This window comes from Beta vulgaris, chromosome 5 (assembly GCF_026745355.1).
Source record: "Beta vulgaris subsp. vulgaris cultivar EL10 chromosome 5, EL10.2, whole genome shotgun sequence".
NCBI classification, from domain to species: Eukaryota; Viridiplantae; Streptophyta; class Magnoliopsida; order Caryophyllales; family Amaranthaceae; genus Beta; species Beta vulgaris.
In genome coordinates, this window is record NC_079206.1 from 657,553 (window position 1) to 672,789 (window position 15,237).

The 15,237-nt window shown below is 34.4% G+C and overlaps 1 protein-coding gene across 1 annotated transcript; it reads right to left on the reverse strand.

Annotated features, from left to right (window-relative positions):
• Positions 1-2,861: 2,861 nt before the first annotated feature.
• Positions 2,862-3,848, reverse strand: LOC104892036 (putative lipid-binding protein AIR1B). The gene has a single exon (XM_010677849.4). It carries the CDS (start codon positions 3,789-3,791, stop codon positions 3,396-3,398), a length of 396 nt encoding a protein of 131 aa, XP_010676151.2. The 5' UTR covers positions 3,792-3,848; the 3' UTR covers positions 2,862-3,395.
• Positions 3,849-15,237: the final 11,389 nt, after the last annotated feature.

Below are 15,237 nucleotides of genomic sequence, written 5' to 3' on the forward strand. Positions count from 1 at the left end.
CAAGTTTGAGGACCCGTTGCAAGTGGTTCCAATTATGGGTAGTAAAATTTTGGACCCGATACCCACTGGGTACTCGGTAAATCTAGATACTTGACGAAACCAGGTCTTGGACTAAGTATCTAGTGGAATGTTTTATGTATGACGAATAATTTAGTCTTAAAAGTTATTAGCTCGTCAATAGAAGTTTGACCGAAATTATATCAAGGGATAACAATACATATATGCTACAGTTCTTATTTTAGTGTTTACTAAGCTTAACAATATGATAAAACAATTTATCTTTTGAATACCATTGGATACTGGATGCATGTCCAATACTAAAATCGGTTCCTATCGATTCCAAGACCAATTCTAGAAAGTCACCTTCAGTCAAAATCCACATTACATTACATAGAACCGAGTACCCGGTATTGGAACTGGTCCCAATTGTTTCGAAGACCAATTCCTGTAAATGAAGACTTGGTCCAACCAATTTCAATTATGATTCCAAATTTTAGGAATCGATTATGACTGAGTCAGGCTCCAATTCTCGAAATTTTTACTGGATACCCGGTTGTGCTCACCCCTATCTCCCTGTAGTATTCGATCGACATCATTATTTTCATACATTAACGAAAATAAAGATATATGTGGATAATTGTATTGAACCACATGTCACATTTTCCTCTTTACATAGCATTCTATCCATATAATTTTCATATATTAAAAAAATACAAACATTGTCAATGTGAAATTTTGAGTCCAAAACCTCAAACATGGAATGTAGAGATTTATCCCCTACTTCACTACACTCTATTGCTTCATTAACTTTATAAATGATGTTATCATGAATTTTTTGCGGAAACTAAGAGTTAAACAAAAATTTCAAAAAGGCATATCATGAACAAAAATGACTTATTTTCTTTTTTAATGTGTAAAATCTCTGTTTTTTCGGGAAAAATATGTGTAGTTTTTAATATGTTACTTCCTCCATCCCATTTTATAAATTTCGTTTTATTTTGGGCTCGGGAATTAAGAAAATAATTATTATTATGTACTTGCATTGGTAGTTGTTTTTTTTGGAATTATTGTCAAAAAAATGAAAAAGAATGAGAACATTAAATGGGCGAGCATGTGAAAAGAGGAGATAAAGAGTAAAAAATGCTTTTTGTTATATCAATCAATGAGAGTTAAGAAACATTAAATGAGGGTGTCAAAAACCATGTGAAAAGGTGGAGAGAAAGAGAGAGTAAAAAATCATGTTCAAAAATGAAAACAAGAAATGGAACAACATTTTGGGACACCCAAAATGAAATACGAAGACTATAAAATTCGACAAAGGGAGTATACTTTAATTTTTATGTTTACCAACTTAGAACTTTGACTATTAATCTAACAAGTTGTAAAGTATTTAACTACATTTGTCCTTTATACTCCCTCCGTCCTACTCTCTCCATCTCATAATATAGTGCTTGTTTCTTTTTTACACGGTTTCCAAAACGTTACTTTGGCCTTTAATATCTATAATTTTGTATTGATAAAAAATTGATATTATGAAACTTCACATTGAGACGAATCTAACAAGATCTCATGTGAATATGTTTTTTTATATATACAAATGATCGAGAATATTCGGTTAAACATTTTAAAGTTCGACCTACCAAAAATAAAGTAGGCACTATATTATTTATTTTGAGTACTAGTTTTATTTTGATGAAGTAGGTAAATGGGGAGTTCTAGGATTTCAAAAAAAAAAAAGAATTGATGAAGTGCTTTTTGAGTACTTATAAATTTTGGAACTATTTTTTAATATTATTATTTTCCTTTAAAAAAATATCAAAAAACAATAAATGTTACTTGGAATAGTGTAAAAAAATAAATAAGGGCACATATTTTGAAACAATTGTAGGAGTATTTTGGAAATTTTGTGTAAAAATCAAGTATAATTTAGTCCAAATAAATTGATAAAAAATAAAATAGGCACAACATTTTGAGACACCCAAAAAGGAATGTGAGCACTATATTATGGGACGGAGGTGTTTGACATATAGTCAATATGGCGCTCAATGTGGTGTACGGGTGTGGAGATGAGGTTACGTGAAGGAAGAAGCTCGTCCGAATGTTGTCCGTAGACTTCGCCTGATCGGGTCGGGCAAGTGCCGCACGATCGGACTCGAGACGAAGTGTACATCAGGGGAGAAGTAGGAGAGCCTGGTCGCATCGGGTAGGGTCGTCAGATCGAGAGTGATAGCGAACTACAACCGGACGAATCTTCGCTCGATCGGGCCCGAGACTGAAATCTATTTGGCGAATTGGCGCCCGATCGGGCGGTGGTTAATTTGACGCAAAAACGCGTTTTTCCGATTTGGGTTATAAATAGATTTAACCTAATGTGTTTATAAGTGTATAATTCAATATTATTCTCATATTGAAGAGAGAAAAAGGTGGAGAAAGATTTTTTAGAGAGCTTTTGTAATCTTTGTTGAACATTCATCGATTCCTAGTGCATATTAGTAGTCTTTCTCCTAATTCTTGGGTTTTCACATAAAAATTATCTTGTGTCTTTTATTGCTTTTGTTGTTTCGATGTTCTATTATTGTTTGATGTTATTTACTAGATTAATATTCAATAGGACTTACAGGAGGGAGTATCACAAATAACCCTTAAGTACAGAGGAATTGAAGTAGTATCTAAGTGGATAACCAGTTAATAAATTAATAGAGAAGTGAGCAATGGCACAAACAATTATAGCCGAGTAGACTTCGCTTTGCAAGTTGAAGCACATTAAATAGCATACCTTGAGAGGGTAAGGCCTAGTGAAGCACATAAGCAACTGTATTGTAAGAAAAAGATGATCAGTAAACAAAGAGATGTATCAATAATGTGATTTTCAAATTTCCTTTCCATTTTATTCTCAAGATTTTTTTATTTTTTTTTATTTTTTTTTTGAACCAGTAAGAAGAGAAATATATAAGCTCATCAATGCAAATACACACTACAACCTCCAAGCTCAGAACAAACCAACTAGGTTGGACTCTTCTTCACAAGGAGGCTAGAAATAAATAGTTACATCCATTACACACTACTACATAGGCTTTCCCACCATACACTATCTTTACTATTTATCTTAGTAACACTATGAGCTTTAATTCTACAGATTACATCTCTTCTGATTTTATTCTCAAGATTGTGTACGAAGAAACAATTCGGTTACCCTCATAGTTGAACGTGCACTCTCTTTGCATCCAAAAGTAACGTAACGCACCATTATCAAACCATACTCCAACCAACCACCTTACAACAAATCCAAACTTGCATTATACTAATGATAAATTGAACCACACACACTTTAAACTCATCGACACACCATTTGTAGATTAAATAGTGTATTAATTAGCTAACCATGTATACCTTAATTAAGGACACACGAAGCCTCTTGGAACTTGCCTCCCACATACGTTGAGAAGCAAGCTTAAATTAACAGGCAAATTAAGATTGATAAGGTCCAATACATTAGCTCTAATTACAGTACAAAGACAAACAGCAGCTTCAAGGTCCACAAGACCTTGAATCAAGGAGCAACATGGCTGAACTGGAGGGGTACCTATTTGGAGATGAAGAAGGTTGCCAAGTAAGTTGGCACATACACCTAATTTTAGGGTATCTATTGGACAAGTACCCCTAGACGAAGAACCCCCACCGCCTCCAGAAGGGACACTGGGTGTGTAAGGACTCCATGCATGGGTGGTCATGGTGGAGAAGAGGAGAAAAAGAAATAGCGCTAGTGTTGTGTTGGTCTTAGAGGAGGCCATTGTGTTTTGAGTAGGATTACGAGAGAGATGGATTGGGATGTTAAAAGGGGGAAGCTAAACAAGGCTTTTTATAGAGCTAATGATGCCGATGTTATAATGGTTATACCTAATGTTAAATTATAAGAAAACAATATGGAGTTCGAATGGTTTGCCAAATCATGTTGCCTAAACATTGCTTCACATTTTTGTGTGAGGAAGTGCAATTTTTTTTAAACTATAGAGTTCATACATCATTTACAATAATATATATATATATATATATATATATATATATATTCTTCGCTTTTATTTATTTGTTACCGTAAGAAAATGCACGATTTTTAAAGTTAAAGAAAAAGGCATAATGAGAAATGTACAAAAAAAACATTAAATAATCCCGTTGTAAAACTAAAACACATGGTCCCCATCACATACTTTGAATATCAAATAAAGCTAGATTTGTACTAGTTATAGGTGTGTAAAAATGTCTAAAAGTAATATTTTCTCCGCTTTAATTACTCGTATTGTCTCCGCTTTAAAGTCAATTCACTAAAAAAAGGTCATGGAGTAAGAATGAAAAATTATGACTAAATCACACCTATAAAGTTGAAGTTGCATTATTAGTAGAATTACGATAAACATGAAGATAAGATTTGTCTTATAAACTAGTTCTTGTCTCAGGAGATAAGCCCTATATATTTACCAACATGCATTTGAAGTCTTCAAAAATAGAAATATTATTGTCTTTAAATGATTTTTTCCCTTACAAAGACCAACATGAGTATTGTAGCGTAGTTGGTTAGTACGTTAGCATATCAAATGAGAGGTCATGGGTTCGAGTCTTGAAACATACATTTTTATTGCCTAATGTCTCATTTGATTGTATGGGGGAGGGAGAGAGTACATGTGGCAGCATGACATTTGTTTGTCTTGAGTTTTAGATATATATACAAATGTACATGGCAACCACCTAACAATTCCTTGACTATTAAATGGATAAAGAAAAACCGTTTCAACATCAAAAACAACAAAAACTAGAGCAAACATATCTCCACTCGGACCACTCCGCCTACTCAGCTTCTTGTATTTAAAGTGATTTGCGTATCTACTTCAATTATATTATTGTTGCATACCATTATGGACGAACGATATATCCAGCAACAAGAAGAAGGAAAAGGATTGAATAGAAGAACTCCCAAACATTTGGAGATCCCAAATGTGTCCATATCAATGGTGACTCATTATTTCAATGAATCGTTTCTTCGGACAAAAGAAGATTATGTAAACAAAGAAAAAAAGTGTTTTCTTTTTTGATGTTTTCTCGCATTTTCGATAAAACCTTCTCGTAAAAGTATTTTAACAATGTTTTCGATGATGATGGCAATTCTACACTTAGCGAGTTTTGTATGAAAGTAGATGCTTGAAGTTAACTTAATAGTAAGTATGATTTTAGGGAAGATTAGCTGACTTATTTGACTAATGGACGCTGACAGAATTCTTATTGGAGTTTTGTGAAGTTGGAACAAAACTCATCCAATCCATTATCCATGGATCGACGTAACGTCCAGATATAGACTACGTACGCGTTAGGTATATATATTGCTAGATGTTTATTTTAAAAAAGTAATTCTTTTTTCTTCTTCCAAAGAGCCCTCTATATCTTATTGTGACACTACAAAAAGTTTTTAAAAAATATAGTGATAATCTATTTACTCCCTCCATTACTGTATGAGCTTTCTATTGTAAATGTGAGAATAAATAAAGAAAAATCCACATTTTACCATCGATAATGCTTTTTGAAACTTATTCTCTCTTCATTTAGAACTTTATTCTTACCTTAGTATTTCTCTCACATTTTCATACTTTTCACGTACTTTTTGCTGTCGTAATAAACTGATATTTTCTTAGAAAGAACTTATTGAATCATCGTAATGGATAAACAAGAAAAGGACATATAAAGACAGAGGTAGTAACACATACCGTGTCCATATATTATATAGACAAAAACGAGTATCTAATTACTACTTTGACAAACAGAAAAAAAAAGGAATAATTTATTCTAATAATATAACCTTTCACCGATTAGTTTTTAATAAGTTAATCTTTTATTATTTTTGAATAATGCAACATTCCGGGAGATTTTGCTTTTAATGGGCTTTGTTGATAATCAGTTTGTTTGTTAAGTCACATTTACCAACTCGTCTATTTTTCCCTTCCCTTGCCTCTGGTGTTTACACACTTTTACCATTAAAGCCCAACTAAAAAAAGAGTAACTTCTGTGATTTGGAATGGGTTGTTTTGAAGAAAATAAAAATAACTTTAGCGAACTAAAGAATCGTAATTACAACTTATTTAATTTTTTCGAAAAAAAAATAAAAAAATATTTGTGCTGAAAGCTTTCTATTTGATTTTGTACGCATTACATACATATAAATCTAGTATTTATTTATGTAAAAAGATGTTCTAACATTGACCACATAACAAATGAATTTGTACTTTCTCTTTCACCCTTCTTATTTCAAGATCATTATTATTGGATCTCGATTCTTTATATGTATGCGCAAATAGATTTGTTTAGGAATTGATACTTGGTACCTCTTTCGAATACAAAGTGTTTCTACCTTATTTTGAAAACAATAACCTATGTAATTTATATCATGTACACATATATAACAAGTAGCTAGGAATCTTTAGATATTAAGTATAAGATTTGATATTAGATATCATATAAATTTTTTTCATATTTGATGAATCACATCAATAGATTTTAATAAGATAATACGGAACGTAGCTAAGATTACACATCTTACATTATATTATCATTCCCTAAAATTTATTTTTAAGAAAATTTTATAGTGTTTAATTACTTTTTACATGTTTTTTTTTATATATTTGAATTTATATTACCTCTTTTTTCGAAAAAGAGGTATGGTATTTTTAAAATAAAATAAAAAAAAAACAAAATTTGAGACATGTATGTAACACGAATCACATATATAGTGTATGTGCAGATTAATGTATATACATGCCGAACTTTTCGATGTATAAGTTTATAAGTACGTTTATATACATTGTCAAACATTTTGCAAACGATCATTGTGGAAATTAAACAAAACACGTTCATATAATTTATCTCATTGGTCGTTTGTAAACTATAGTAAAATTTCCTCATAGTAACATATAAGATATATACGTAGAATGGCAAAAGGTAGTTTTCTCCATACACTGCGACACTGCGTTCCCCACGCAGAAAATTCATATTGTAATTCACATCATTGTACGTGACGTTTGGCAATTAGCCTTTTAGGTAGGATCGATTGGTTCCATCTGTTTGGTGTTATTGCAACTATAGTTTTTTATGTAGCCTTTCATGTTTGATGTTTTATTGAAGCTATAATGAAGTTGTTGACTCTTTTTTTTTTAAGTGAAATAAACTAAATAATCGAGCAATGTCATCCACAAGTGTTTGGCATGTTGTTGAAGTCAAGTTGCTTGTTAAGCTGGACATGTCACGGCCTCACGGGCGTACTAACCCCATTTAAGATTTTGTGGTGGACCAACAGAATGGCCCCGAGACGATCTTAAAAGTCGTTTTTAACCCCGTCTAAAGCCATGAGAGTCCTTTATATACTCTCTCATGCTCCCCACGAGACATCCAGCAACATTGAATGCATGGCCCGAGGACGTCCAAAAGCGTGACTTATAACCTTCAATTTCGACCATTTTAGAGCTCATCTGGGCCCGACCAAATTTTTCGCCGAAAACCTTCCTATGCGGTGTGGCACGACTTATAATACATCCCAGGTGCTTTGTACCATTTGAATTTCTTAAGAATGCCACCAAAAGACCCATTTATGATTTTGTGGTGCGACCACGGAATGGTCCCGAAACGGTAGTAAAAGTCATTCTTATCCCAGTTCAAAGTCATGAGTGTCCTTAATACACCCTCCCATGTCCCCACGAGGCATCCCACAACATTTGGTGCAGGGGCCCGGGGACGCTCAAAAGCGTGACTTATAGCCTTCAATTTCAACCGTTTTAGGGCTCCTCCGGGACCGGTTATAGTTTTTCGCCGAAAACCTTTATATGGGGTGCGACACGACTTATAATGCAACCCGAGTGCTTCGCACCATCTTAATTGACCCAGAATGCCACCAAACGACCCATTTATGATTATGTGGTGCAACCACCGAATGTCCCAGAAACGGCCGTAAAAGTTGTTCTTATTCTCGTTCAAAGTTGTGGGAGTCCTCAATGTATCGTCCCATGTCACCATGAGGCATCCCACGACATTCGGTGCATGACCTCTAAGGAAGCCCAAAAGCGTGACTTATAGGCTTCAATTTCAAATGTTTTAGGGCTCCTCGAATCCTGGTCATATTTTTCATCGAAAATCTTCCTATGGGGTTCGAAACGAATTACAATGCAACCCGGGTGCTTCTCAACATCTAAACTTCCCCAAAATGCCACCAAACGACCAAGTTACGATTTTGTGGTGCAGCCACATAATATCCTCGAAATGGTCGTAAAAGCTATTCTTATTCCCAATTAAAGCCGTGGGAGTCCTTAATATACTATACCCTCCCATGTCCTATCAAGGCATCCCACTGCAATTGGTGCAAGGGTCCCACGGACGTTCAAAAGCTTGACTTATAGCCTTCCATTCCGACAGTTTTAGAGCTCCTCTGGACGCGGTCATATTTTCGCCAAAAACCTTCCTACGGGGTGTGGCACTACTTATGATGCTACCTAGGTGCTTCGCACCATTTGAGTTGCCCTAGAATGCCACCAAACAAACAATTTATGATTTTGTGGTGCAGCCACGGAATGGGATCGAAACGGTCGTTTTTATGCTCGCTAAAAGTTGTGGGACTCCTTTATATACCCTCACATGTCCCACGAGGCATCCCACAACAATCAATCCACGGGCCCCATGGACGTCCAAAAGTGTGAATTTCGACCGTTTTAGAGCTCCTCCGGGCCCAATCATATTTTTCGCCAAAAACCTTCCTATGGAGTGCGGTACGACTTATAATGCATACCGTGTGCTTTGCACCATTTTCATTGCCCAAGAATGCCACTAAATAACTCATTTATGATTTAATGGGGCGACCACGGAATGACTCCCAAACAGTCGTAAAAGTAGTCATTATCCCCGTTCAAGGCCGTGGGAGTCCTTAATATAACTTAACATGTCCCCGCGAAGAATCCCGCGACATTCGATGCACGGGTCTTGGGGCCGTCCAAAAGCGTGAGTTATAACCTTCAATTTCGACCGTTTTAGAGCACCTCCGGGGCCTGGACATATTTTTCGCCGAAAACCTTCTTATGCGGTGTGGCACGACTTATGATGCAACCCGGGTGCTTCACACTATCTAAATTTCCCCAGAATGCCACCAAACGACCCAATTATGATTTTTTGATGCAGCCATGGTATGTCCCCGAAACAGTTGTAAAAGTTGTTCTTATGCTCGTTCCAATCCGTGGGGTTCCTTAATATACCCTTCCATGTTTCCTCGAGTCATCCCACGACATTCAGTGCAGGACCCCGAGCACGTCCAAAAGCGTGATTTATAGCCTTCAATTTCGATTGTTTTTGGGCTCCTCCTGGCCGGTCATATTTTTCGCCGATAACCTTCCTATTGGGTGTGGCATGATTTATTATGCATTCCGAGTGTTTCGCACCATATGAATTTCCTAAGAATGCCGCGAAACGACCCATTTATGATTTTGTGGTGCAGCTATGGAATGCCCTCGAAACAGTGATAAAACCTAGTAACTAAATGGATTAAAAAAGTCACCGAAAGAAATTAACTCAGTCACTATTGATCTAATTATTTTTTAATATTAGGCTTATCATTGCCTAATTTTATTTTAAAAGTAGACGGTCTCTTACAAGAAAAACTCCATACATAAATATTAAGAAGGAAACGTGTGCATGTTCCCATATTCTTATGCTGATCATTATCCCATGATCTATAATAATGAGCTCACGAATCATTGGTTGTGTTGCTGGGTTATTCTAGGTATTTAATGAATGTGTGTGCATATACTATTTTACCAATTGATTATCAATTACTATTTTCGAATTCTAAAAGAGAAGTGCTTAGGGTATTGGTTAAAGAGAATTTCATGTATTTTTTTTAAGGAATTGTGCTTATATTAATTTAAAGACAAATAGTCAATTAACACATAAACGGCTACCTCCACAAAATAATGGAAAGCCCAACATTGCCCACTCAAAAAGGAACAATTCCAAAAGTAACTAGTTATAAACTTATTCATTCTAAGCCAATTTTATATAATAACTAATACTCCCTTAGTTTTTTATCAATCCGTCTAACTTTGAGTTTTGCATTATTTTCATAACTCGCTTTGACCTTTCTTTTGTAGTTAACATGTAAGAACAAATACTATTATGTAAGATATTGTTAGATGATTTTTTGCAATGTACATTTTTCACAATATCAAAATTTTTAATCAGACCGTAATTAGAGATATTAAAGATAAAAGATGTACATCATTAAATGTGAAAATAATAATGGTAATACTAGTTAAAATCAGATAAGTATATAAATTTGGCATAATCAATGACCCTTGAGTTCAATGGTATGACTTCCTAGCTCCTACATGGACGATCAAGGCTCAAATCTTAGTAGAAGCAAATATTTCAATATTGTTGGAAGGCTCTGAATGCATGACTGTGTGCGAAGACAACTCAGAAAAAATTCTTCTTACTACGAAGTTTCAGTTTTTTACAATGCAGCCTGGCTTTTCAGTTTTCAGCCCCTCCTAGTGGCCACCTCTATCTACTACCAGTCTGAAAGTCAGATAGATATAGTAATTGCTTATAAAGACAGTAAATGGGCTTACTATAGCCTAGTCACTCACTGTTGGGCGCTGGAAATTGAATGAGCATTTTCACATCTTTTGGATCGGGGGGAGGGGGAAGGGGATTGGAAAGGGCTGGCATATCCATGAAGTAGATATAGATATTTGCAGGCCCATGTGGAACTTTATAGCTTCTAAAAAGTTGGGTTACTTTGTACAGCCACAGAGACTGACCCAGTTTCGTCTTTCTACCAAAAAAACAAATAAAGAGCCTTTTTCAGTCTGTTCGATCCCCATGATCTTTCTTTTTCTTAGCTTTAAAAAAAATAGGATATAATGATTATATGAAGCAAACACAATTACTCCTTCAATATCTTATTGATCTATACAATTTGTAATTTGGCACTATTTATATATTTCACTTTAACCATAATTTGTGATAAGTTATAAGGAAAAATATAATCATATATATATATTTGAGATTCCGTTTGATTTGTCTCAATATAATGTTTTATAATATTATTTCTTTTAATAATGTTTACTTGTTAATGATTGAAGATATTAATGGTCAAAGTTCTGCATTGATAATCATGAAAGTCAAACGGGTGTAGATAAAAAAACAAGGGTAGTACTTATTACTCACCATGAAAATAAAACCACTCTCACCGTCAAATTGGTACTTATAAAAGAAATAGTTTAGATTTAAAAAAATGGTATCTTTCTCGTGTTTATCAATCAACTTTGTAAGTCTGACTCATTGGGGGTGATAGGAGAACAATAAGAAAAAGTCACCTCCAAAGAGCCATCTAATGGGGTTCGATCTCCAGTATTCTAAACTTATACCATTAGCTAGGTCAAAATTTTGCTTGGCGATTACTCTAATAGTAGACAAGTGACATGTATCATACATACTTGTTGTATAAAGGATATAATTGATAGCTAAATTATATAATATACTTAAAATTTTGAAATAAAGTAATTAATCAGATCACAAACAGTTCTTAAATAACGCAACAATTAATCCAACATATAAATAAATAATGGAAAGATTTTATTTGCATATGATTTGTATTATTAACTATACTTTCTATATAATTTGAGGGTTCCTGTTTAATTACTAAGATTACAAATAATATTATGAAAAAGATTATATATTGTTCCTATATTATAATTTATTTAGTTTCCTTAAGAAAGTAGGGACAATTCACATTTGAAATAGCTAAATATCGATTATTGATGAATCTATTGAGCTTAATTTATATTTATACTAGCTTATGTCTGTGCTAATGCACGAGATTAACCGATAGAGTAGGATTTGGATTTTGGAGTATTTTCAGAGGAGTAATTTTAGGTATCTAACCGGTGGTTATATTTAACAAAATTTATGTATGTAACAAATATATAAAAACTAATAGTGTTTGCGTTTGTAAAGTAGCGAAATCAGGGATAAATAACACAAACACTATCATTATGTACAAACACTGTTTTTTATACAGACACTACTTAATGTGTACACAAAACTTTTTTTAGATGCATCTAGCATTTAGATGATTATCATTCCTCATCTCAAGAGCATGCATAGAAACATGATACCCCAGCCCGTGCCCCGCAGCCGTATATTTTCTACTACATGATCACCTTTTTTTGCCCTATAATTTGACACAAGTATTTTATTAAAGGCAAAGTTGTTGTTATATGAGAGTAGAAAATTGTTATATATGAGAGTGAAATCCCAAACAGTGGGCAAGATAAAGTGGTTTTCTTAGTCGAACATTCACCAATATTAGATCTTCAAATGGTTTTCAATCACGGGACAACTTAACATAGATGTTGGAGCCGTATGAGTACAAAGTAGATAATGCCGAATACAAAGCTGGAAACAGCCTAATGACATTCCACAACTTTAGGTTGGAAAACCAACTAAAAGAAAATCTTTGTGCTCTTAATGTATAATATACTTACAATGATATACCAAGCAGCAGCAACACATGCTGGTGTACCCGAGTTACTGGTACGTTTATATTTAAGTTTCTAGTTTATCTGCTGGTGCGTCTTTAAAATGCAGCAATTGGATCAACAAGCATCTAACATAAATCTCTCCAGCGAGCAGAAAGTTTGATTTGACCCTAAATCTTAGACGATGACATAGGACAGAGTCAAAAATATACTATATTCTAATAATCTATAAGTGTTGTTGAAGTAATATAAGTATTTCAAGGATTTTAAGGAAACCAAAAGGAGTTAAATTCTTGAAAACTTTGGTGAAACTTTATCGAACATTATGATATTCCTAGGATCTTATGTAAAGAATAGGCAGTAGCATGAAACAACTGATTTGTTCCCTAAGATGAGGAACACAAGAGTTCCCCATGATCATATAAAGGAACAGTAGCTTATTGGAACGAACATTATGGCACGACCCTATGAGTAACAAGTTAAGAAATAAAACTAATTTAGGATGTCATTCAGTTAAGCATGATCACTATTGAGTAATTAAAAGATTTTATTTCTGTAAATACAAAAATAAAATCTTAGTTTTTATTAGTTTGTTGTTTTAGGATAATTTTTCTATTGGAAAATTATCTTTTCGTATTAAATGCTAATCAGTACATCTTTTTAGTTTGTTAATATCTTTAGGTTATCTTCACATTGTAATTGCTAGTATTTTAGCTACTATATATAAAGTTACGGCAGAAAGGAACAATGCGCTGTGGAATCAAAGTAATAGGGCAGTCTCATAAAATTAGGGGCCCTGTGCTAAATTAAATAATAAAAATTAAATTTTTTTGGTGAGTATGAAGAGATGGGAGGGTCATTAATGGTCTTTTTTGAAAAATAGGAGGAGAAGAAATACCAAATAAAAAAAATTTAAAATTTGCATGCAACATTATTACACTCTATAAAATTGGAAATGAATAGTTTGTAATTAGAGTTAGGTTTTTTTTTCCCTTTATGAGGACAACTAATAGAATTGGGCCCCTTATATTTTAGGGTGCCCTATGCAGTTGCTCACTCTGCACATGGCCTTAGCCGCCTATGCAAAGTATACATACTGTAGAGAAAATTATACTAGACATACAATATAATGTGAAGCATGGAGTAAATTCTTGACTGTCTAGACATATGACAGAAGGAGAGATTCAATGGTTGTATAGTTTGTGAGTCATGATGGTTGTATAGTTGTGTGGTGTTGCTCCTGTTTCAGTCCTAGGATGTGTTTTGATGTTATGGTTTTATATCTATTTTTTCTCCCCACTTTTTTGTTGAAATGCGTGCTAATAGTGTTCTTAGGAGCTGTGTTATACTAATATCTTCCATCTAGTTGTGGTTTTGTGTTTTATGATAGTCTTCAGGTTTTAGGGAATTATATCCCTATTTTCTGCTACTCTTGACGCCACAATGCATTGGAGAGAGTTTGGAGGCACGTATATGAGTTCCCGAGACCTGAAGCTGATTCCCAAAGCCTTCGGGTGAGAAGATATTTAAAGACTGGGCGTCAAATGCCAAAGGAGTCTTGTTTGAAGGGACGCCCGATCTGGTCGGGCAACATCCCCCCGATCAAGCGGTCATTTTCCTCAAATCAACTGAAGTCTCGGGCACGATCGAGCATTGATCTCCCGTTCACATTTCGCTGTTGGTGGCCGATCGGGGTGCCTTCCCAAGGCTGCTGGAGAAGTACATTGTTGGGGTCCTGCCCGATGGAATCGGACGCCCGATCGGGGCTGCCCACCCGGTCCGATCGGGTGCCTTGCCTTGCCTTCCCTAGCCTGCTGGAGAAGTACATTGTTGTAGTCCCGCCCGATGGAATCGGTCTCCCGGCGCCAGATCGGGCTCTTGACCCGTAAGCTAAATCCTGACTTTTTTATTTCCTTTTTTGATCTTCTTTTAGGAGTTAGTATAAATAGCTTTGTGAAATATTTTGCAAGGACCTTTTTCTGATTTTGATTTACATTCATTAGTTTTCCTAAACACTAGTTTTCTCTCTTTAGCCCTAATTATTGCACATTGGAGATTATTCAAGTTCTTACTTTTTTTCTTTCAATTGGTAATTGTCTCTTTCATAGTTCTTATTTACTTTTAAGTATTTGTGTCTTATAATTTTTTAATTGCTTCAAAGTACGAATATTTCAATAGTTATTGTTTTTGCTTTCTTTGCCATAAGTGAGTAGATTGATCTCTAGGGTTTAGTGAGGAAAGCACGCCTATGCCATGCTTATTTTTTTTTTATCATACCTAGTATATTATACTTCCTTTGTCTATACCTGCTTGCTATAATTTTTATGTCAATTTTCGATGGTACATTATTCAACAAAAAAATAGCGTATTTTATATTGAATTATAAATGTTATTTATTGATTAAAACATGCATGTAGTATCTAACATGCTACTGTTATTGTTGGTCTAAACAATTTATGTTCATGTCCAATATGAATTGATCAAAGCTCCTCTATAAACCCTCCAACCCCATCTTCTCCATATAAGGCCTTGTAATATTATATGATTAGGATTTAGTAATATAAAAAGAAGAGAGTACTACTGCAATTAACACCAATGTGTATTCTACTATTAACCACTGATTCAGTTAACTAACCCTAATTTTATAGTATGTAAATCCACACTATAAATACCCCAATAA